General features: G+C 41.0%; 1 protein-coding gene across 2 annotated transcripts in view; it reads left to right on the top strand.

Moving 5' to 3' along the window:
- Positions 1-18,327, top strand: part of LOC144683618 (AT-rich interactive domain-containing protein 2-like) — a 242,586-nt gene extending 224,259 nt beyond the window's left edge. For both annotated transcript variants that reach the window (XM_078546821.1, XM_078546820.1), the window contains exons 17-21: positions 1,989-2,127; positions 5,270-5,358; positions 9,913-10,036; positions 13,570-13,661; positions 14,244-18,327. In XM_078546821.1, the coding sequence (XP_078402947.1) occupies positions 1,989-2,127; positions 5,270-5,358; positions 9,913-10,036; positions 13,570-13,661; positions 14,244-14,376 (577 nt within the window). In that variant the 3' untranslated portion in view covers positions 14,377-18,327. The remainder of the gene's footprint in view (positions 1-1,988; positions 2,128-5,269; positions 5,359-9,912; positions 10,037-13,569; positions 13,662-14,243) is intronic.
- Positions 18,328-19,370: the final 1,043 nt, after the last annotated feature.

The raw sequence follows: 19,370 nt of genomic DNA, 5'->3' as shown, positions 1-19,370 counted from the left end.
ATTAATATATAAAGTAAGCATTCTGGCAGAAGTAAGGGCAAATATATTTTCTGTTGGAGTTCCTTATGAATTTTAGTCATTTTTCAAAATTATGTTCATGTTCAGTTTTTGCTGAATGAAGAGGGGACTGGTTTCAAGGAACAACAGTATTCATAAGTTTTTCGGTACCTTCCTTTTTTTGACTTCAACACCAACTCCCACACACCCCCTTCCTGGTGCCTGCCTTCACTTTCGTGAGTACATCAATCAACTCATTACACCTGCTTTGGTTGATATGTATCTCTGGAGCTTTGGACTTGAATTCAAGTACCTGTCATGCTGAGGTTATTCTATATATTAGAGGTAACCTTGCTATCCTTGGCAGTTGTATCCTACTTAGAGTCATAATGGCACAGAATGAGCCATTCAGCCAGTTGAGCCCATGCCAACTTTCTGTAGAGAAATGTTAGTCTCATTCCCTTGCTCTATTCTTTTAGTCTGCAAGTTCAATTTCCTCAAGTGCCTATCTAATTTCCTTTTAAAATTATTTTCTCCGCTTCCTCTGCCCTCGTAAGTAGCAAGTTCCAGGGCATTATCTCACATACCCCTGTATCTTGCCCAAAACCTTAAATCTGTGACCCTAGTCCTTGTACCAGAAGTTAATGCAAACCGCTTTTCTTTGCCTACCTTATTTAAACCTTAACTTCTTCACAGATCCCTGTTATGGTCCATCCATCTCTTTTTGATTGGGCTGCTTGACTGTTTAGTTGGAAAATGCACGGTGTGGTTTTTTTTTGTTTTTCCTTTTTGTCAACTTTATTAAATATAATTTATACAAAAATTCAGACCGGCCTAGTCTTCATCCTCCTCCTCCTCCTCTTCATCCTGATTGATCTGGAATTACCAGAGCTCATGCCTCTCTTTGCTGTTTGAAAATAAGCTAAGCTAGTCACGCATGTTGTTTTTTTTTGAGGTACTTCGTGAAGTATTTCAGGTCTCTCTTTGAGAATGGAACCTCAGAGGCAACAGTGATCTTTCTCTTGTTCCTCTCAACGATTACCACATTACCCAGGTTCCCAGCTTTACTATTCACTTTGATGTATTGCTGCAGGAACTGCTCAAAATTGGAGGCATCCATGATGCCAAATTCCACTGGATGTGTGCAGTTCAAGGTAAACTTCAGCACCCACCTTCTTGCCTCGCGTCAGAAGCTTCTTTGCGAGAGCTATGTTCACACAAGATAGCGGAGAGAGAGAGAGAGGCAACGACAAGACGACAATACATTGTTTGATATGGAGCTTTGTAGATCAGGCCCCAGATATGATTGCTGTTTGATGAGTTAATTGATCTCAGTCTTGGCAGCGATGGAGCTGTGTATTTGACCTACATGTTCCCAGACTAGGGGGGAGAAACAGTAATCAGTTTTGAACATTCTTCAGTTGTGTCAAAATCAAGATTGGTTTCATAACTTTTTATAATAGTTAACATTTCATGTAGTTATCAGCTCTCAGGGGTACAACTTTGCAATGAGAGACATCCAATTGGCTTTACCTGATCTATCATGGTGAATGTTTTTGCTGTTGAAATAGGTTCAAGGCATCCTGGAGGTAAGTGAACTTTAAAATTTCAGGAAATCCCAATTGCATAGTGTTTTGGGATGTCAATGTGTAGGGATTACCCTTGATGGTCCCTGCTCAAATAGGTTCCAAATCTCAGCCCCATTACGTAGGAAGGTTCCTGACCTCAGCTCAGTATCCTCTGGAAGAAGGAAGATCATCCATTCTTGTGAGTCACTCCTCATAGAAGGGCATCAATGGCAGGGGGATAGAAGCAGTAAGCCTTGTCTTCTGATGAGCATGATATGTATATGGAAGAAGAGGCAAGAAAAATACTTTATAATAATGATATGTTAATTTATAAGATGTCCTCCATATATGGGCATGTATTTGAAGTGTCAGTAATATGGACCTTCAGTTTTTCTTTGTCTAACTAAAACTTACTATTCACAGGTGGTTTGAGACGCCTTCCCAGGTGTTTTACCATGCAGCTACTGAGCATGGTGGAAAGGATGTGTACCAAGGTCAATGTATGTGGGAGGGCTGTGAGCCACTTCCTCGACAAAGGCTTTCATTCATCACACACCTGCAGGTAATGTGACTCTTTCGTTTAACAGCTTTACTTCCTGCTCCAATTAAAATGATTGTTTCTAACTTTGGCGAGTGATGCCTTGACTAACGAAAGATGCCAATGTTTTGTTTATTAGAAAGACGTGACAGGTATAAGGAAAATAATGTAAGTGACCATGTATATCTTGACCTCTTGCTTCCATTCTCTCCACTCCTCCGTAAAGGGATAAATGCAATCAATTTACACTCCGTTCCTGTGCAGGAAACTCATGCCAGGGTGACCTCAAATTGACTCAGTACTTTAAGTTATCCATGCTTAAATGTGCTTCAAAGTACAGAGGCGGTGGCATAGTGGTATTGTCACTGGACTACTACTTCAGGTACCCAGGGTAATGCTCTGGAGACCCGGGTTCAAATCGTACCATGGCAGATGGTGAAATTTGAATTCAGTAAAATACCTGAAACAATTGTCGATTGTCGTAAAAACCCACCTGGTTCACTAATGTCCTTTAGGGAAGGAATCCTTGCCTGGTCTGGCCTTTATGTGACTCCAGACCCACAGCAATGTGGTTGACTCTTAAATGCTCTCTGAAATGGCCTGAAGGGCAGTTTCGGATGGGCAATAAATACTGGCCCAGCCAGCGGTGCCCACATCCCATGAATGAATGAATTAAAAGAAAAAAATCCCTCCGAGTACCTGACCCGTCAAGGTGTTCCAAATTCCAATTGTGCCGTTAAACTTTGAAGACTGCCCATCAAAAGAGATAAAGGAAACAAATGTTTAATAATGAGTACTTCCATTGCTAAGCACAAGAAGCAGCCATGTTCGCTGTGAGTAAGGAAAAATAAATCCAGACTTAGTATATTGCGTATTGTGAAGTAATAGTGAAGCTCTGATCACTTAGCCTATATCATCATGCAGTGTGATTACCCTCATTCTGTGTGCGTGGAACCTTCAGTCCAGTTAGATAGATTTTCATGTATTGAGCTAGGACTTTAGCATATGAAATGGAAAATTCTAAGTATGCTAAGTTCTATCAGATTTTGGCGGGTATAAAATAGACTTGAATGATACCTACCAGCTGAAAAGATGCTAAGGCCCGTTGGAACAATTTTTGTCTCCAGGTCTAACATGGGCAAAAAGGAGCATCAGTGTATAGTGGCGCAACTTGGTCGGGAAGATGTGGGGTAGGGTCGGGTGCTAGTTGCTGCATTTTTATGGATGGGTGTTGAAAAGATACCAAGCCATTTCCACATTCGAGAGGAAGAGAGTGAGCTGTCTCCAAGTTACTGTGTGGTCAGATTAGCATTAGGGACTTGAGAACAGGTAGCCCCTTCAACTGCAGGCTGATTGCAACCTTGGTGACTTGGGAAAGGAGAATAACTGTGTCTGTCCTGTTTGCTTTGTGATCTCCAGTAATGTATGAATTGCTAAAAACAAAGCTGGTCAGTTAGTAAGTTTGAACTCTGCATGGGAAAGTTTCTTTTTATCACATTTATGTCTCAGTTTCAGGAATGTATACTTTGCCACTAAAACTAATATTTAGTCCAATGAAAGTGCAAGGTGCTCCAAATCCTAATGTTTGGCCTTCTTTTGCTACCTTTTCTAGAGAAGGGTCCAGCAAGAATTACATTGTGTTCATTGTCTAATTGGTCAGAACTAATTCTCTACTTCTCTTCAATTTAATCGGATAATTATGTAACTTTGTTCAGTAAGCCTACTATACCAAATCAGTTCTACACATACAGAGTTTGGAAATACGTTGAAAATAAGCAGATCCATTTTTGTTCGGGTTCTGATACTTTCATTTTTTAAAATATTCTTTCATGGGATTTGGGCGCAGCTGGCAAGGCCAGTATTTGTTGCCCATCCCTAATTGCCTTTGACCTGAGTGGCTTGCTAGGCCATTTCAGAGGGCAGTTGGGTGGTGAGAAAAATATAGCTGAAGCACCCTCTCAGCATCGACCCTGTCAAGCCCCCTCAGAATCTTCAGATTGCTTCTCATTCTTCTAAACTCCAGTGAGTATAAGTCCAACCTTTCAAACTTTCCTCATAAGACACTCCTTCATCCTAGAAATCAGCCTAGTAAACCTTCTATGAACTGCTTCCAAATATATCCCTCCCTAACTAAGGAGGCCAAAACTGTACTCCAGCAGTACTCTAGGTACAGTCTCACCAATGCCCTGTACAGTTGTAGCGAAACTTCCCTGCTTTTATACTCCATTTGCCTTGCAATGAAGGCTAACATTCTGTTTGCCTTTCTAACTACTTGCAATACCTGCATGCTAACTTTTTGTGATTCGTGTACAATGACACCCAGATCCGTCTGTACTGCAGCATTCTGCAATCACTCTTCATTTAAATAATATCCTGCTTTGCTACCCTCCCTGCCAAAGTGGGCAACCTCACATTTCCTACATTATACTCCATCTGCCAATTTTTTGCCCGCTCACTTAACCTATCTATATCCCTTTGCATACTCTTTGTATCCTCACAACTTGCTTTCCTACCTATCATCGTCATCAACAAATTTGGCTACAATACAGTCGATCACTTCATCCAAGTCATCAATATAGATTGTAAATAGTTAAGGCCCCAGTACTGATCTCGGAGGCCCTCCACTAGTTACGGTTTGCCAACCTGAAAATTATCCATTTATCCCAACTCTGTTTTCTGCTAGTTAGCTAATTTTCTCCCCATGTTAATATACCACCCCCAATACCATGAGTTCTTTTATGTGGCACCTTATCCAATGCCTTTTGGAAATCCAAATACATTATCCTTTTATCCACCCTGAATGTGACATCCTCAAAGAAATCTAATAAATTTGTCAACAATAATTTCCCTTTCATACAATCAGGCAGAGTCAACATGGTTTTATTATGATTTTCTAAATGACCTGCTACCAGCTCCTTAATGGATTCTAGTATTTTCCCAATGACAGATGTTAGGCTAACTGGCCTATAGTTTCCTACATTCTGTCTCCTTCCTTTCTTGAATAGAGTGTTACATTTGCGGTTTTCCAATCTGCTGGGACCTTTCCAGAATCTAGGGAATTTTGGATGTGTTATGTGTCTGTAACTTGTATAAATTAGCATGGATAACTGTACATTTTGAGGTCTGTGCATATGTCAGTGTTTTGCTACTTATTATATTTCGATAGGATAAACATTGTTCAAGGGAGGCATTGCTTATTGGACTGAAGAGGTTGGAGCAGAAAGCACAAACGAGCACCTCACAAACTGCAGTAAGGTAAGAACCTAACTCTAGAAAATTAAGTGCCCTGTTGTGCTAATATTAGCCTATCAGTGTATGAAGGTGCTGTTGAGATGGAGGCTCATGCCTGCAGTGTCTCATGAACTGAGTCTTTAATCTTAACTTTCTGTTGTTAATTGCTGACTGGAGACTTCTGTTATGTGGAGAGACTAGAGAAATTGGAATTCTGCTCCTGAGAGATCAGCAAAAGTTATTAAACGACATTTGATAGAGGTGTTCAAATCTTGAAGGATTTGGATAGAGTAAATAAGGCGAAAGTAGCTCTCGTGACAGCAGGGTTGTTGATCAGAGGGCACAGTTTTAAGGTAATTGACAAAAGAATCCGACGTGACTTGAGGGGAAGAAATTTATACAGAGAGTTATGATCTGAAAGAGTGATGGAAGCAAAATAAGTAACTTTCAAAAGGGATTTGGATAAGTACTTGAAGAGGGAAAACTTGCTGGCCTATGGGGAAAGAACAGGACAATGGAACTAATTGGATGGCTCTATCAAAGAGCTGGCACAGGCACAGTTGGTCAAAAAGCCCCTTTCCGTGCTGTATCATTCTGTGTTCTGGCATAATTTTTGGATTTCTTGTTAATGGGCGATAATTCAAAGTAAATGATTTTCCGTAACTAAATTCCAGCCAGTAGAATTGTACATGATTGTACATTTGACCTTGAGTCTCTTCTTTTCAATCTTGCACGAAGGAATTATCTAAGAACACGTGAGAACATAGCTATTACACATTGCTTATTTCCACTCCATTTTTTAGCAAAGTAATCCATGGGCAAGATACAACAGAAATCTTTACTAAAATTGGAGCATGATCATACGTATTCCTAATGAGAGTTTATGATTGGTAGCCTTAATTGCAGAAGCTGAAAGGCAGGCAGTAGTACCAGCAGGTCTTGTCTACCACTTCATCCTTCTGTGTTATATGATCATTTAGCACCGCCAACTTCACTTTGATTAATTTAATGTGAGATGACATGGAGCTCAATATCTTTAATCAGTCAAAATGCCATTTATGGGGTCAAATACAGACACAGTTATACAACCAAAATGCATAAAGAACATGCCAGGTTTCAGAAGACTGGGTGGTTCAATGAGTTAGCCAGCGTGACACCCCTGGGATCTGAATTCAAACCCAGCTGCCACTGATGGGATGAAAATTAGCTGTACAGACTCTTTACTATGAGTTTGAGTAATCTCAAACTAGCTCCTGGTGCTCCAGTATTTTCCCACAATGAAATAAAACTGACACTGTATTAACAGTCCTTATGAGATAGTGAGTGTAAGAAATTGCATGACAACTGTGAAGTAGGTGACACTTCATTGGGGCAGAGTAAAAAGGTATTGGCCTGGATTTCAGTCAGCAATGAAACAAGGCACTTGCCACTCACATTGAAGAAAGCAGCCCTTAAAGATCTGGTGATCTCTGTGACATGGATTTTTCCTTCCTGACGTTGGCACTAGCACCAAGTTAAGGGATCTCCAGGTGTTCAGCAATAGTGGTATCATCAAGTCGATCAAACAGCCAATGAAATTGAAGAATTACACTCACACAGCAGACCAGAAAGTAAAATGCACTGATTATCCTTTGCTTCAAATTTTACAGAATGAAATAAATGATTAGGGCATACACATGGGATTAAGGTAGAAGATAAAACATCATGAAGTTTTTTAAGAAGTTTGAAAATATATGGAATTTTATCATAATGGAGAAATTTGACATTTACAGACACGAAATTAGTTTTTCAGGGCCAGAGTAATTTTTCAGCAGTAATGATGAGCTTAGTACACTGAAAAATCCAGTTCCATCTCACTCAACAAGGTGTAGCTTTTTCATGGGTTTTTACAGCGAGACTAATAGCATGAAAGTGGAAGTTTGCATCGGTTCAGTGATTTCCAATTAATTACAGTCTCTGGAGGCTTCGACAGCACACCCTATAGAGAAGCACAGAGTCACTGATGCAGCTTCTGGATTTTGGCATTTAACAGTACACATGTGGATTCCAGAAGTTGCTGTCAGTTTCAAAGAAGTAATGATGGTGAATTCTGATAGTTTGGCTGTCATTATGATGACAAAATCAAGGCCATTTTCTCTGAGCTTGACTTTGAGTGCTTGATGTCTTAGACCTCTAAACCACTAGGGTCTAAAATGTATTCCATCTCCCAGTAAACAAAATACTTCAACAACAAATTCAACTTCCATTGATATAGCATAGATAAACATCCCAGGGTGCTTCACAGAGAGATACCAAAGAAAAGGACATGGATCCATAACAGATATTGGGGTGGCAAATGAGTAAGTTTTAAGAATCTCCTTAAAGGGAAAGAGGGCGATAGAGGTGGAAGGATTTGGGGAGACAATTCTAAAGTATGGTAAGTCAGTATGTGAAAGCACAGCAGCCCAATGGTTAGGAAAAGGGAAGCGGATGCACAAGAGGCCAAAGTCGGAAGAGGCCAGAGTCAGGGGCATTGAGCACTCTGGGAGGGGAATATTGTATAGGAGTGGACGAGGTTACAAAGGAATGGGCAACGCCAATATGGGATAAGAGGATGAGAATTTCAAATGAAAGCATGGGGTGGTGGGAGCACAGTAAGCTGATTTAAGCCAGCAAGGTGAGATGGACTTAGTGCCAGGTAGAATACGAGCACTAGAGCTTTGGAAATTTTAAAGGGTGGAATTAGGCAGCCACCCAGTGAGATCATTAGAGTATTTGGGGGATGGGGATGATGTGTCTTGTATGGCAGATGGAATGTCAGGAACAGAAACGAGTGGTGATGAGATGTAAAGATTGCAGATTTTTTGAAAAAGATTTAATAACTTTGAGATGTTTCATGCTGTTCCATTTCATTGATTGTATGGTATGGCACGTGCAGTTTCTCCGGATACAGCAGGCTTGATTGTCACAGTCAAATTTCACTTTACCTCCTGTAGAAAAGATTAAAGGATTTAAAGGATATTGTGTTTGTCTGTGGCTTATGGAAATTATTCTGGCATGACTACATATAACTTGCCATACCGTCATGCTTTGCCAAGTTCACAAAGTCCTTTCTGCAATTCTCATGCACACCTTATTTTATATTCCATATGTTAGGAACCCCAACAAGACCAATAACTTTTAAAAATAAATTCAAACTTCCAGTAAATGGCTGAAAGGATCACACAAAAAGATTTCAAGTTTTAAGACATTTCCTATAACACACAAACTAAAAGCGGCATTAACTAAACAGTATATCAGTAGGCAACTTGTACTCTAAGCTATAGAAAAGATTCCCTATTTAACTTCTAAAATGACCAAATATCCCCTTCCACAGTTGTACTTTGCTCAGTCCCTTAAGTGGGCACTTCATTCTCCTCGAACCAGTTCAAAGTAATTCTTAGCTTTTTGCTTTTCCAGTTGGATAACTTCTAATCCCAGAGATAACTTTCACTGTGTTACCATGGATATCCTTCCCTCTAGCCAAAGGTAGGCAGATCTCCTAGTTTTGTTTAAACCCTCATGAGCTCGGTCTCTTCAATCCGAGCATAAGCTCCCATCCGCATTTTGAGCGTTGAATAATAAAGACTTGCTGCCTTTGTTTTTCTCTCTCTCTCTCTCTGATTCTTGCAGACTGACCTTCTTGGTGAGATTCAGTGATATTTTAGGAGAACCTGCAACCTGATCCTACAGTCTCTTCCCATAGACTCCTCCCCTCTCAAAGCCAACCTCCATGGCAATGTGAATCACATGGGCCTTGTATCCAGGTAGAAATTCTAATTAGCTATCCTCTAGACCCCCAACTCTATTCTGCCTTATAATTAAATAGATAATTAATATAACCGTTTCCAAAACCTGACATTCCTAACACGTCCCTGGGACTTGGAGACTAATAGCCTAACCAATGACAGTGCAGGCGCTCTGGTCACTGTTTACATGTGTGAATATCTTGCACCTTCTTCCCAGTAAGACAACCATTTAACCTTTAACAATCAACAGCCAAGCCACCCAGGTTTGTTGTCTGGCAGAATTCAGCACAGATCACTAAACCCCTTCATTCTTCCATTTTACCCTAAACTAAAGAGACAGTTCCAAAACATAACAATCTTACAAACTTCATAGTTGTAACACATGGTTCAATATTAGAGATCAATTATTCAAATAACTTGAACAAAATGGACTTGTATTTTTGTAATAGCATAATAGTTGATCACATTAAGGTTACATTTGTACAAATTAAATTTGTTGCATCTAACCCTTCCATTGAATAGCGAACTGGATACTAGCACCCCAAACCATGTCAAGTAGTGTTGCATGAGGATATTATCAGGACCTGTTTAATGTCCAGAATAAAGTTACTTGTCTATTTTCGGTGGGACCTCACAGCTGTTAATGTTCTATCTCATAGGGTCCCTAAATGGTCTGGGTCATTACATGTGAGTTACCACTTTCCTGGCTGAAGTTATGAACCATAATTGCCTTTGAATCACACATCTCTGCATGAAATCTTACAATAGACTGGATCTTGAGTTTAATGTCTCTCAATATTTTGTTCTTCAGGCATTCTCAATCAGATGGTACAGCTCCAACACCCAAGTCTCACAAGGCCTTGGTCAATCACCCCAGCGCTGCTCTAATGGCTCTAAGGAAAGGCTCCCGCAACCTTATTTTTAGAAATTACTTGGTAAATATCTGCACCAACTACTCTGGAAGGGAAAACATTTTTGTTTCAATGCGTTTGGCAGAGAACATGTACCATACATGTAAGGCAGTCATTGACTTCTAAATGTAATCTTAGATTAGATGGTAGCACATTGACTCTGTGTCAAAAAATTCTGTTCAGTCTGCACTCCAGAATTTGAGCACGTCAGATTGGTTGACGTTTTAGACCACTCCTGAGTTGAGTGCCTTCTTTAAGATGAGCATTAAACTGATACTCTCTTCAAGTAGATGTACATTATCCCCTGATATTCAAAGAAGAACAGAGAATTCTCCTGGTGACCCAATCAGTGATACTTCTCAACCAACACCACCAAAATTTACTGTGTGGCATCCTGCTGTACACACATTGGCTATTGGTTTTGTCTATCTAGCAACAATTGCTGAATTTAAAAAGTAATTGATTGGCTGTGAAGTTCTTTACCAAGATGTGAAGAGGTGCTATTGTTCTTTGCTTTTACATGCTGAGCCAACACAGAAGTCACTAATAATTGGTGTCAGGTACTAGTCAGGTACTTTTATTATTGCGAACTTACTGGAATTCCTGTGTTTATTGTTTTTCTCTATATTAAATTGATTAAGAAGTCATGTAATATTTTTGAAGGACTATACACAGAAATAGAAATTAAGAAATTGTTTACTGTATGCAGTGACTCCTAAACCTGGTTGCCTTGTTTCCACAATCTAATGGGTGTTGTAGCACAAGAATCAATGGTAGTAATCTTCCAAAAATTCTTAGATTCTGGAAAAGTCCCAGAGGTTTGGAAAACTGCCAAGGTAACACCCTTATTCGAAAAGGGAGGGAGACAAAAAAACGGGTAACTATAGGCCAGTTAGCTTAACATCTGTCATTGGGAAAATGTTAGAGTCTATTATAAAGGATGTAAAGCAGAGCATTTAGAAATGCATAATATAATCAAGCAGAGTCAGCATGGCTTTATGAAGGGGATATCAGGCCTAACAATTTTATTGCAATTCTTTGAGGAGGTAACAAGCAGGATAGATAATGGGGAACCAGTAGATGTAATATATTTGGATTTCCAAAAGGCGTTGAATAAGGTACTGCACATAAGGCTACTTAATAAGATAAGAACCCTTGTCGTTGGGGGTAGTATATTAGCATGGATAGAGGATTGGCTAACTAATAGAAGACAGAGAGTTGGGATAAGGGGGGCATTTGCAGGATGGCAACCTGTAACAAGTGGAGTGCCACAGGCCAGTGCTGGGGCCACAATTATTTACAATATATATCAATGACTTGGATGAGGGAAGTGAATGTACTATCACCTAGACAGTTTAAGTGAGTGGGCAAAGACTTGGCAGATGGAATATAATTTGGGAAATGTGAGGTTATGCACTTGGTAGGTTGAATAGAGGAGCTGAATATTGTTTAAATGGAGAAAGACTGCAGCACAGAGGGATTTGGGGGTCCTCGTGCACGAATCACAAAAAGCTAACACACAAGCTCAGGTAATGGGGAAGGTAAATGGAATGTTGGCCTTTATTTCAAAGGGAATGGAGTATAAACATAGGGAAATCTTACTAAAACTATACAAGGCACTAGTTAGACCACATCTAGAATACTGTGAATAGTTTTGGCCTCCTTTTCTAAGGAAAGATATACTGGCATTGGAGGCAGTCCAGAGAAGGTTCACTAGGTTGATCCTGGGTATGAAGGGATTTTCTTATGAGGAGAGGTCGAGTAGGTTGGGCCTGTACTCATTGGCATTTAGAAGAATAAGAGGCGACCTTATTGAAACAGATAAAATTCTTAAGCGGCTTGACAGGGTAGATGCTGAGTGGTTGTTTCCCCTTGTGAGAGAGTCTAGGACCAGAGGGCATAATATCAGAGTAAGGGGTCGCCCACTTAAGACCGAGATCAGGAGGAATTTCTTCTCTGAGGGTAGTGAATCTGTGGAATTCTTTACTGCAGAGGGCTTTAGAGGCTGGGTTGTTAAGTATATTCAAGGTTGAGATAGACAGATTTTTAATCAGTAAGGGAATTAAGGGTTATGGGGAAAAGGCAGGAAATGGAGTTGGGGATTATCAGATCAGCCATGATTTCATTGAATGGTGGAGAAAACTCGATGGGCCGAATGGCCTACTTCTGCTCCTACGTCATCTTATGGTCTAATAATAACCAATTCCCCACACACTGAAATTGCACTCCATTGCACTGATTAAAGGTGAGCTTCATAGTGCTTGGCCACCAACTGATTCTAGGCTTTGATTGACTGAATGGTCAGGTACTCAAAGAAAGAACTTGCATGTATATAGCACTCAATATAGCATGTATATAAGGCTGTCAACTAACAATGAGATAAATTAACTTGGAGTTAATATTTTTTGGTAGTGTAAGTTAGGGACAGTTTGTTGTTGTTCAGGACACTGGGAGATCTCCCTTGCCCCTTTTGGAAGAATGCAATGGGACAGGCAGATGGGATGTTGCTTAACAGCTTGTCCAAAGCCACCCCCATCAACAATGAAGGTTTCCCGTCAGCACTTTACTGACAAGAAAATGTGATAGGCGGAGTAGAGTTTGAACCCACAGTCTTCTAAGCCAAGTTGACAGCAAACCGTGGTAAGTAAACAGCTTAGTGGAAGGTGACATCAGAGTCTGCATAGTGGGTGCATTAGGTTGCATAATGCAGTTGCATTTTGGTAAATGGACAACTAAATTTTATACTTCATAACAGATTGCAGATGTAGTTGCTTTTTAACAGGTTCACTCGATTTGTTTAATTTCTATTGCAAATCAGTTCTTCCAATAGCTAAACTCCGTTATACTTTGGAGTAAGGTTCAAACAAACACACATGCCATTGCTCAAACGGCCAAACCACTGCAGTGGGTAGTTGCTGATAACTTTGTTGTAAATACTAAGTACCACAAGGCGTCATCAGTTGCGATGTAGTATTTTGGATCCCATGTTTTCAGTGAATAAGCTAGTCTGCGCAACTTCAACCAGCAGCACCAACATTTCAAAGCTACCGAGGACCATTTTATACCCGACATGGGAAAAGATGTATGCATTTGAACCAAATAAGGTTTTATCCATAGATCTAAATGACCCAGGGAAGATGGGCAATCAGTCATGGTTATTTCTGCCCATTGTCTCGTGCTGCAATGTAAATGTTGGTGAGGGCAAGATTGAACTTGACTGTGCTGTACCCAACAGTCTGACAGCATTCACTGTCTAGAACCATACTGTAATAAAGTATTCATACTTTGATGAGGGGTGGGGGAGAAGATTGGGGAAATAACTGGCCCAGGGGTTCTTTGCTCATGTTGTCTATAATTTGCTATTAGGCAGTGTGGGAGCCCCATTCAGTTATCCCAGATTTTAATGTTGTTCTTTTGTCCCAGTCGTTCTACTGCGATGAAATGAAATCCCATCATTGTAAGGTAGAGGTCTTTTTCTCTCCACTTTAAAATAACATTTATCTATATAGAAAGTGCGTAGTTTCCAAGATTTTCATTAATGTACATTTCTTTGGCAGGATGAGAAGGAAGGGCCAATTGTGAAGCATATTCGTTTGACTTCTGCCTTAATTTTGAAGAATGTTGCTAGATACTCAGAGCTTGGGCGAGTGTAAGTTCTTTTTGCCTCATTATAAAATATCAGTTATTGGAAGTATCGTCCTAAATAGTTAACCATCTTCATTTAAGGAAAATACTTGAGTTCAATCCCTCCTACAGCAGGTATTGAAATAAGATCTATAATTCACTTGAGTATTCAAACACATAACCCATTGATATGACATTTCTATGGGACATCTTTTTACATTTTTTTTAAAACGCTAGCTGAATTTGTTTTTAATCACAGTTTCTCCTAAATTCAGAACAGTTCTTCAGTTTATTCTATAATATAAAAACAAAAAACTGCGGATGCTGGAAATCCAAAACAAAAAATAAAAAATACCTGGAAAAACTCAGCAGGTCTGGCAGCATCGGCGGAGAAGACTCGAAACGTCAACTGTACTCTTCTCCGCCGATGCTGCCAGACCTGCTGAGTTTTTCCAGGTATTTTTTATTTTTTGCTTCAGTTTATTCTATCACATGTAACATTGACATGTTAAGTAAAAATCCAATCAGTATTTAAGAGCCCATGTGTTTTATATTGTCAGTGTGTAAGTGAATAATAGCTCTGAAGCTACTTCCTTTCCCATCTCAGGTTGCTGAAGCGGCATGAGAACCACCTATCTGTACTGGCCATCAGTGGTATGGAGGCTTCCACTGCACTTGCTAAATGCCTTTTTGAACTCAACTCGCAAGAACAATCAGAGTCAACAGAAAGCAAACGTTGAGGAAAAACTTGATACAATAAAAATCCAGCAACAGGAAACAAGGGTCAAAGGAGGAAATGCAATCATTGTGCAGATGAAGAACTGGAACCTTACTGTCTACATTTTGTACTTGTTTACTATAACATGAAATTAAAAGGACTGATCTTTTTAAATTATTGGTTTTGCAGGAATGTCAACTTCCTGTAACACCTTAGTCTCTCATCTCGTTCTAGACTTTTCCGTCAGACAGAAGGTTTTGTGACACAGGAAGAAGTGGTCAGTCTAAAAAGAGAACATTAGCCTGGTCACCCATACACTCGCACATACTCTCATACACATACTTTCACTCACACTCTCGCACCCGTACCCGCTCTCACACTCGCACCCGTACCCGCTCACACTCTTGCACCCGCTCACACTCTCACACCCGTACCCGCTCGCACCCGTCCGGCTCACACTCTCGCACCCATACCCGCTCACACTCTCGCACACGCTCACACCCGTACCCGCTCGCACCCGTACCCGCTCACACTCTCGCACCCGTACCCGCTCACACTCTCGCACCCGTACCCGCTCACACTCTCGCACCCGCTCACACTCTCACACCCGTACCCGCTCGCACCCGTTCCCGCTCACACTCTCGCACCCGTACCCACTCACACTCTCGCACCCGTACCCGCTCACACTCTCGCACCCGTACCCGCTCACACTCTCGCACCCGTACCTGCTCACGCTATCGCACCCGTACCCGCTCTCGCACCCGTACATGCTCACGCTCTCGCACCCGTACATGCTCACGCTCTCGCACCCGTACACGCTCACGCTCTCGCACCCGTACACGCTCTCGCACCCGTACCCGCTCACGCTCTCGCACCCGTACACGCTCTCGCACCCGTACCCGCTCACGCTCTCGCACCCGTACCCGCTCTCGCACCCGTACCCGCTCTCGCTCTCGCACCCGTACCCGCTCTCGCACCCGTACCCGCTCTCGCTCTCGCACCCGTACCCGCTCTCGCACCCGTACCCGCTCTCGCACCCGTACCCGCTCTCGCACCCGTACCCGCTCTCGCACCCGTACCCGCTCTCGCACCCGTACCTGCTCTCGCTCTCGCACCCGTACCCGCTCTCGCTCTCGCTCTCGCTCTCGCACCCGTACCCGCTCTCGCTCTCGCACCCGTACCCGCTCTCGCTCTCGCACCCGTACCCGCTCTCGCTCTCGCACCCGTACCCGCTCTCGCTCTCGCACCCGTACCCGCTCTCGCACCCGTACCCGCTCTCACTCTCGCACCCGTACCCGCTCTCACTCTCGCACACACTAAAAGCAAGAACCTGAACAGAAAAACTGCTGGTAACGGTCTACAGGCATCTGTAAAACTTTGCAGTTAGTCTAGGCACCTGCCTCAGGGAGCCTTCAACTCATCACTATTCTTCCTATGAGAGAGATCTCTGTGATTTAAAAAAAATGCCCATGGATATAGAATTTTTGTCCATATATTTATAAGAAAAATCTCATGTTTCATTTCCCTTTGCATTTTTTCCAAAATGTTGCAAATTAATTCCTCATTGGAACTTCAGTCAAAACTGCTCATTGAGTAGGTCTCTCTTTGCCCTAAAATCCTGCAAGAGCCCAGTTGGCTGCTAGTCAATGCTCGTGTTTAGAGCTAGAGTCCCTCAGCTTTCTGCCAGGGAAGAGTTTCCTGCATTCAGATATCTGGATACAGTTTTGTAGTTGACATTTACGGTTTTAAAAGCTGCAAACTGCACAACACTTGAAGTCTTCCCACTTTGTCCCCTGTTTGAAGTGGTGCATTTTCCATTTATTTATTATATGTAAACTATCAGATTTGATGTCCCCTTTTCAGAGTTATGTAAATATTTGTGAATATCGAAAATGCCTACATACCATTGCAGGAGAATGAAGGGAAGTGAGGTGCAGCATTGCAAGGAGTGAAATCTGGGTGAGCGCTAGGATAGAGCCCAAATTAGCTATAGGGCAGAAACATGGGGTGTCTTTCCAGCCACTGCTGCAGGCATCCACACTAAGGCAGCTTTGTACCAGTTGTAGTACCAACTTTGTGCCACTAGATGTTGCCAGCATGCTTTGAAAGTGTGACACCATAGACATTAACAAAGCTTATCTGGTGGAGATAATATGAGATTGCAGCAATTTCACCACTACAGTTAACAGTTGTTAATTGGGACACCAGGGTGAAATTTAAATCTTCCTATTCATCAGAAATGTTTTGCTTCAGTAGGGACAATCAGTACAGCTCTAAATACGTGGAATCAATTGGTGCCTGAGAAAATATTCCATATGGAAAAAAATACTCCCATTAACCCTTGTCCCCATTAATAGCATGAACTCCATTTTGTCTTGATGGCACCTTTTTCTCGGTCAGCTTACGTTCATTGCACCACTGGCTAACGTGAAGAGTAAGCGCCCACCTAGAATCAAAGGATCTAGTTTTTGTATGTTACCTGCCATATGTATGTAAAAGCATATACATAAAACACTGCATCAAGCAGCGTGGAACTGTGTACATAACTTCACAAAGGTACTGATGCTGTATAATAAGATTGGCACAGTTTTGTGCAGCTGTGGTTTTTGTATTATACACCATGTAAAGCTTTTGCTTGTTATGAAATAATATATCGCATCATTTTTCTATAAAAGGTAAAAATTCCAAGACAGATTTAAAAAAAAATCTGTTACAGCATTTTTCCTGAGATTAGGGCCCATTTTAGAAAACCTTTAGTCGCAGCACAACCTTCAGAACTTGTATAGGAAGTTTTTTTTAATTTGTAAATGTATTTAAATACATGACGTTTTATACAGCTTTATTTTCACCTGTGTTATATTTGTAATTCGTGTAGGTGTGATATTTCCCTTGTTATTCCTTTGTTCCGTTTTTCTACCCGTGACATATTAAAGTGTTTTTTAGTGTACAGTATAGTGCCTCCGCTTTTGGTACAACGTGACTTTCATGCCTTTGGTCAGTTTGTGTTCCCTTGGTTTCTTTGTGTGCCTCGCCACTGATGATTCCCTGGTATGGTTGGCTAAAGGGGAATATATTGCTATTTAAATATAATGCATACTAACCATAGGATTGCATTGTGCCCTCCTGATAGTTCAACAGTGTAAAGCAGTGAGAAACTTTACACGCACACAAATAAGAAACCAGGTTTGATCAAGTCTCTGCTAAATTAGTTGATCCTGGCTTTGTCAGCAATATTTGCAATTGACCTTTGAGCCCCTGGGTAAGAAAGAAGAAAGTTAGTCAAGTTTCCTATTCTAATAGCTATTCAGCAATATCTGCTAGAAGTGCACATGTGTGAATATCTGCTAAGGATGGGACCATGCTCAGCTATCTCTCAAAGTTTGATAGTCTGCCAAAGCTCACTGTCTGGCCTAGGCATGAATGCTTTCTTGGTAGAGTTACCTGAGGATGACCATCCATAGAACTAAACGCTGGCATTGACTAAATGCTAATAGAAATGGTTGGGTGGGGGAAGAAACTTAATGGGAAGCGGGAGTATTTATGTAACAAAGGGCAATCTCATAATTAATCTTCCAGTAGTGAGCGTCACTGCGCAGAGCACACTGCAGAAACCAAAATAGACCGAATAAACCCATCTTTGTTTTAAAGCTTTGGCGTGATTGGAAGGCACTTATCCAGTCTTGAGGTTTGGTTGACTTTCACAACTGCTTGAGATTTACTCTTGCAGTTTGCAAGCACCATCTGAAGCCATTGATTAGATTGCCATGTTGTAATCAGTCCCAGATGTCCATTATTCTTTGTGTAAGTGAAAGACATATATAAAATAATTTAGTATCTTCTAGTACATTCACCAAACTGCAATGCAAAAAAGGTTTTTTTAAAGAAGAATGTATTTTAAGATGTATGTGCAGTACTGTTTTTTGTGCACTGTATGACCCAAGTTCTGTTTTACAGTAAAATTACCAGTATAAAATATGAGACTATTCCAGTCTTTGTTCACAATTTAACTTATTGCCCAATGTCTGCATAAGGTGAGAGAATTCAAGGTGAATTTGTAAATCAACTGTTTCAAGGTCCTGATCATTTCCTCTCTGAGGGAAAGCTAAACCTCCATGGCCAGGCTGGCAGTGTGCTAGTTTGTGCCAGTTACAGTAGGCAGCTGGTACTTAGTGGTGCCAGTTTCACATTATTTAATTACAACAAAATGCAATGCCCAAGTCGACACAGCGTTGGTAAATTCTTGTTTGTTTAGGTAATGTTTAGCAGCAATTAGTAAGCACTTGTTGATTGGTAGGAAGTAGTTTAGGCTGCGATTTCAAATCATGCTCGCAGTACCTCATTCTGTTTGAAAGATTGTTTGATTTTAACTGTCTCTCTTGTTCCAGTTTTCCTCCTTGTCCTTTGTACTGAGGGTAATGACTCAAACTGAGATATACTTCCACGTGCATTTTCCAGTCCTGAGTGCTTACAGTTCATATGTGACCCTAGACTGTGAATGTCTGCAGGTTTGATTATTATTGTGAGAAAGTCCATCATGATCGAGCTAATCCTATCCTTGCTTGATATGGCTCAGTGTCAAATTTTGCTTTATAACACTCCTGTAAAGTTTCTTGAGACGTATTATAGTGTTAAAGGCGCTATATAAATTAAAGTTGTAGTTGTATGACCATCTATCAATAGGAATTACTGGATAACAACTGAGAGAGATCCCTGGCCGAGCTCACTATGACACTCAATTGATGTTGGAATGTTAACAATTACTGTGAAAATGTCCTTGTCTGTTTAATATCCTCCTTCAACTTGGAAGTGTATTGGTTGGGAAGCACGAATGAGTACCTCAAAGAAACAAACTAAACTGTCCACTGAACTTGAAGTATTACTATACTTTCAATAATAATCCTGATGAGGGCAAAGCAATTCTTTCATTTTCCCCATAATGTGTTTTTCCTAATACTGTACAATTCCATTTAGATCGAGGCCAACACTTTTAACAGTGCAACTAAGCTGAGATCAAAT

Source organism: Cetorhinus maximus, chromosome 8, assembly GCF_964194155.1.
Source record: "Cetorhinus maximus chromosome 8, sCetMax3.hap1.1, whole genome shotgun sequence".
Lineage (NCBI taxonomy): Eukaryota > Metazoa > Chordata > Chondrichthyes > Lamniformes > Cetorhinidae > Cetorhinus > Cetorhinus maximus.
This window is presented reverse-complemented; position numbering and strand designations above follow the sequence as displayed.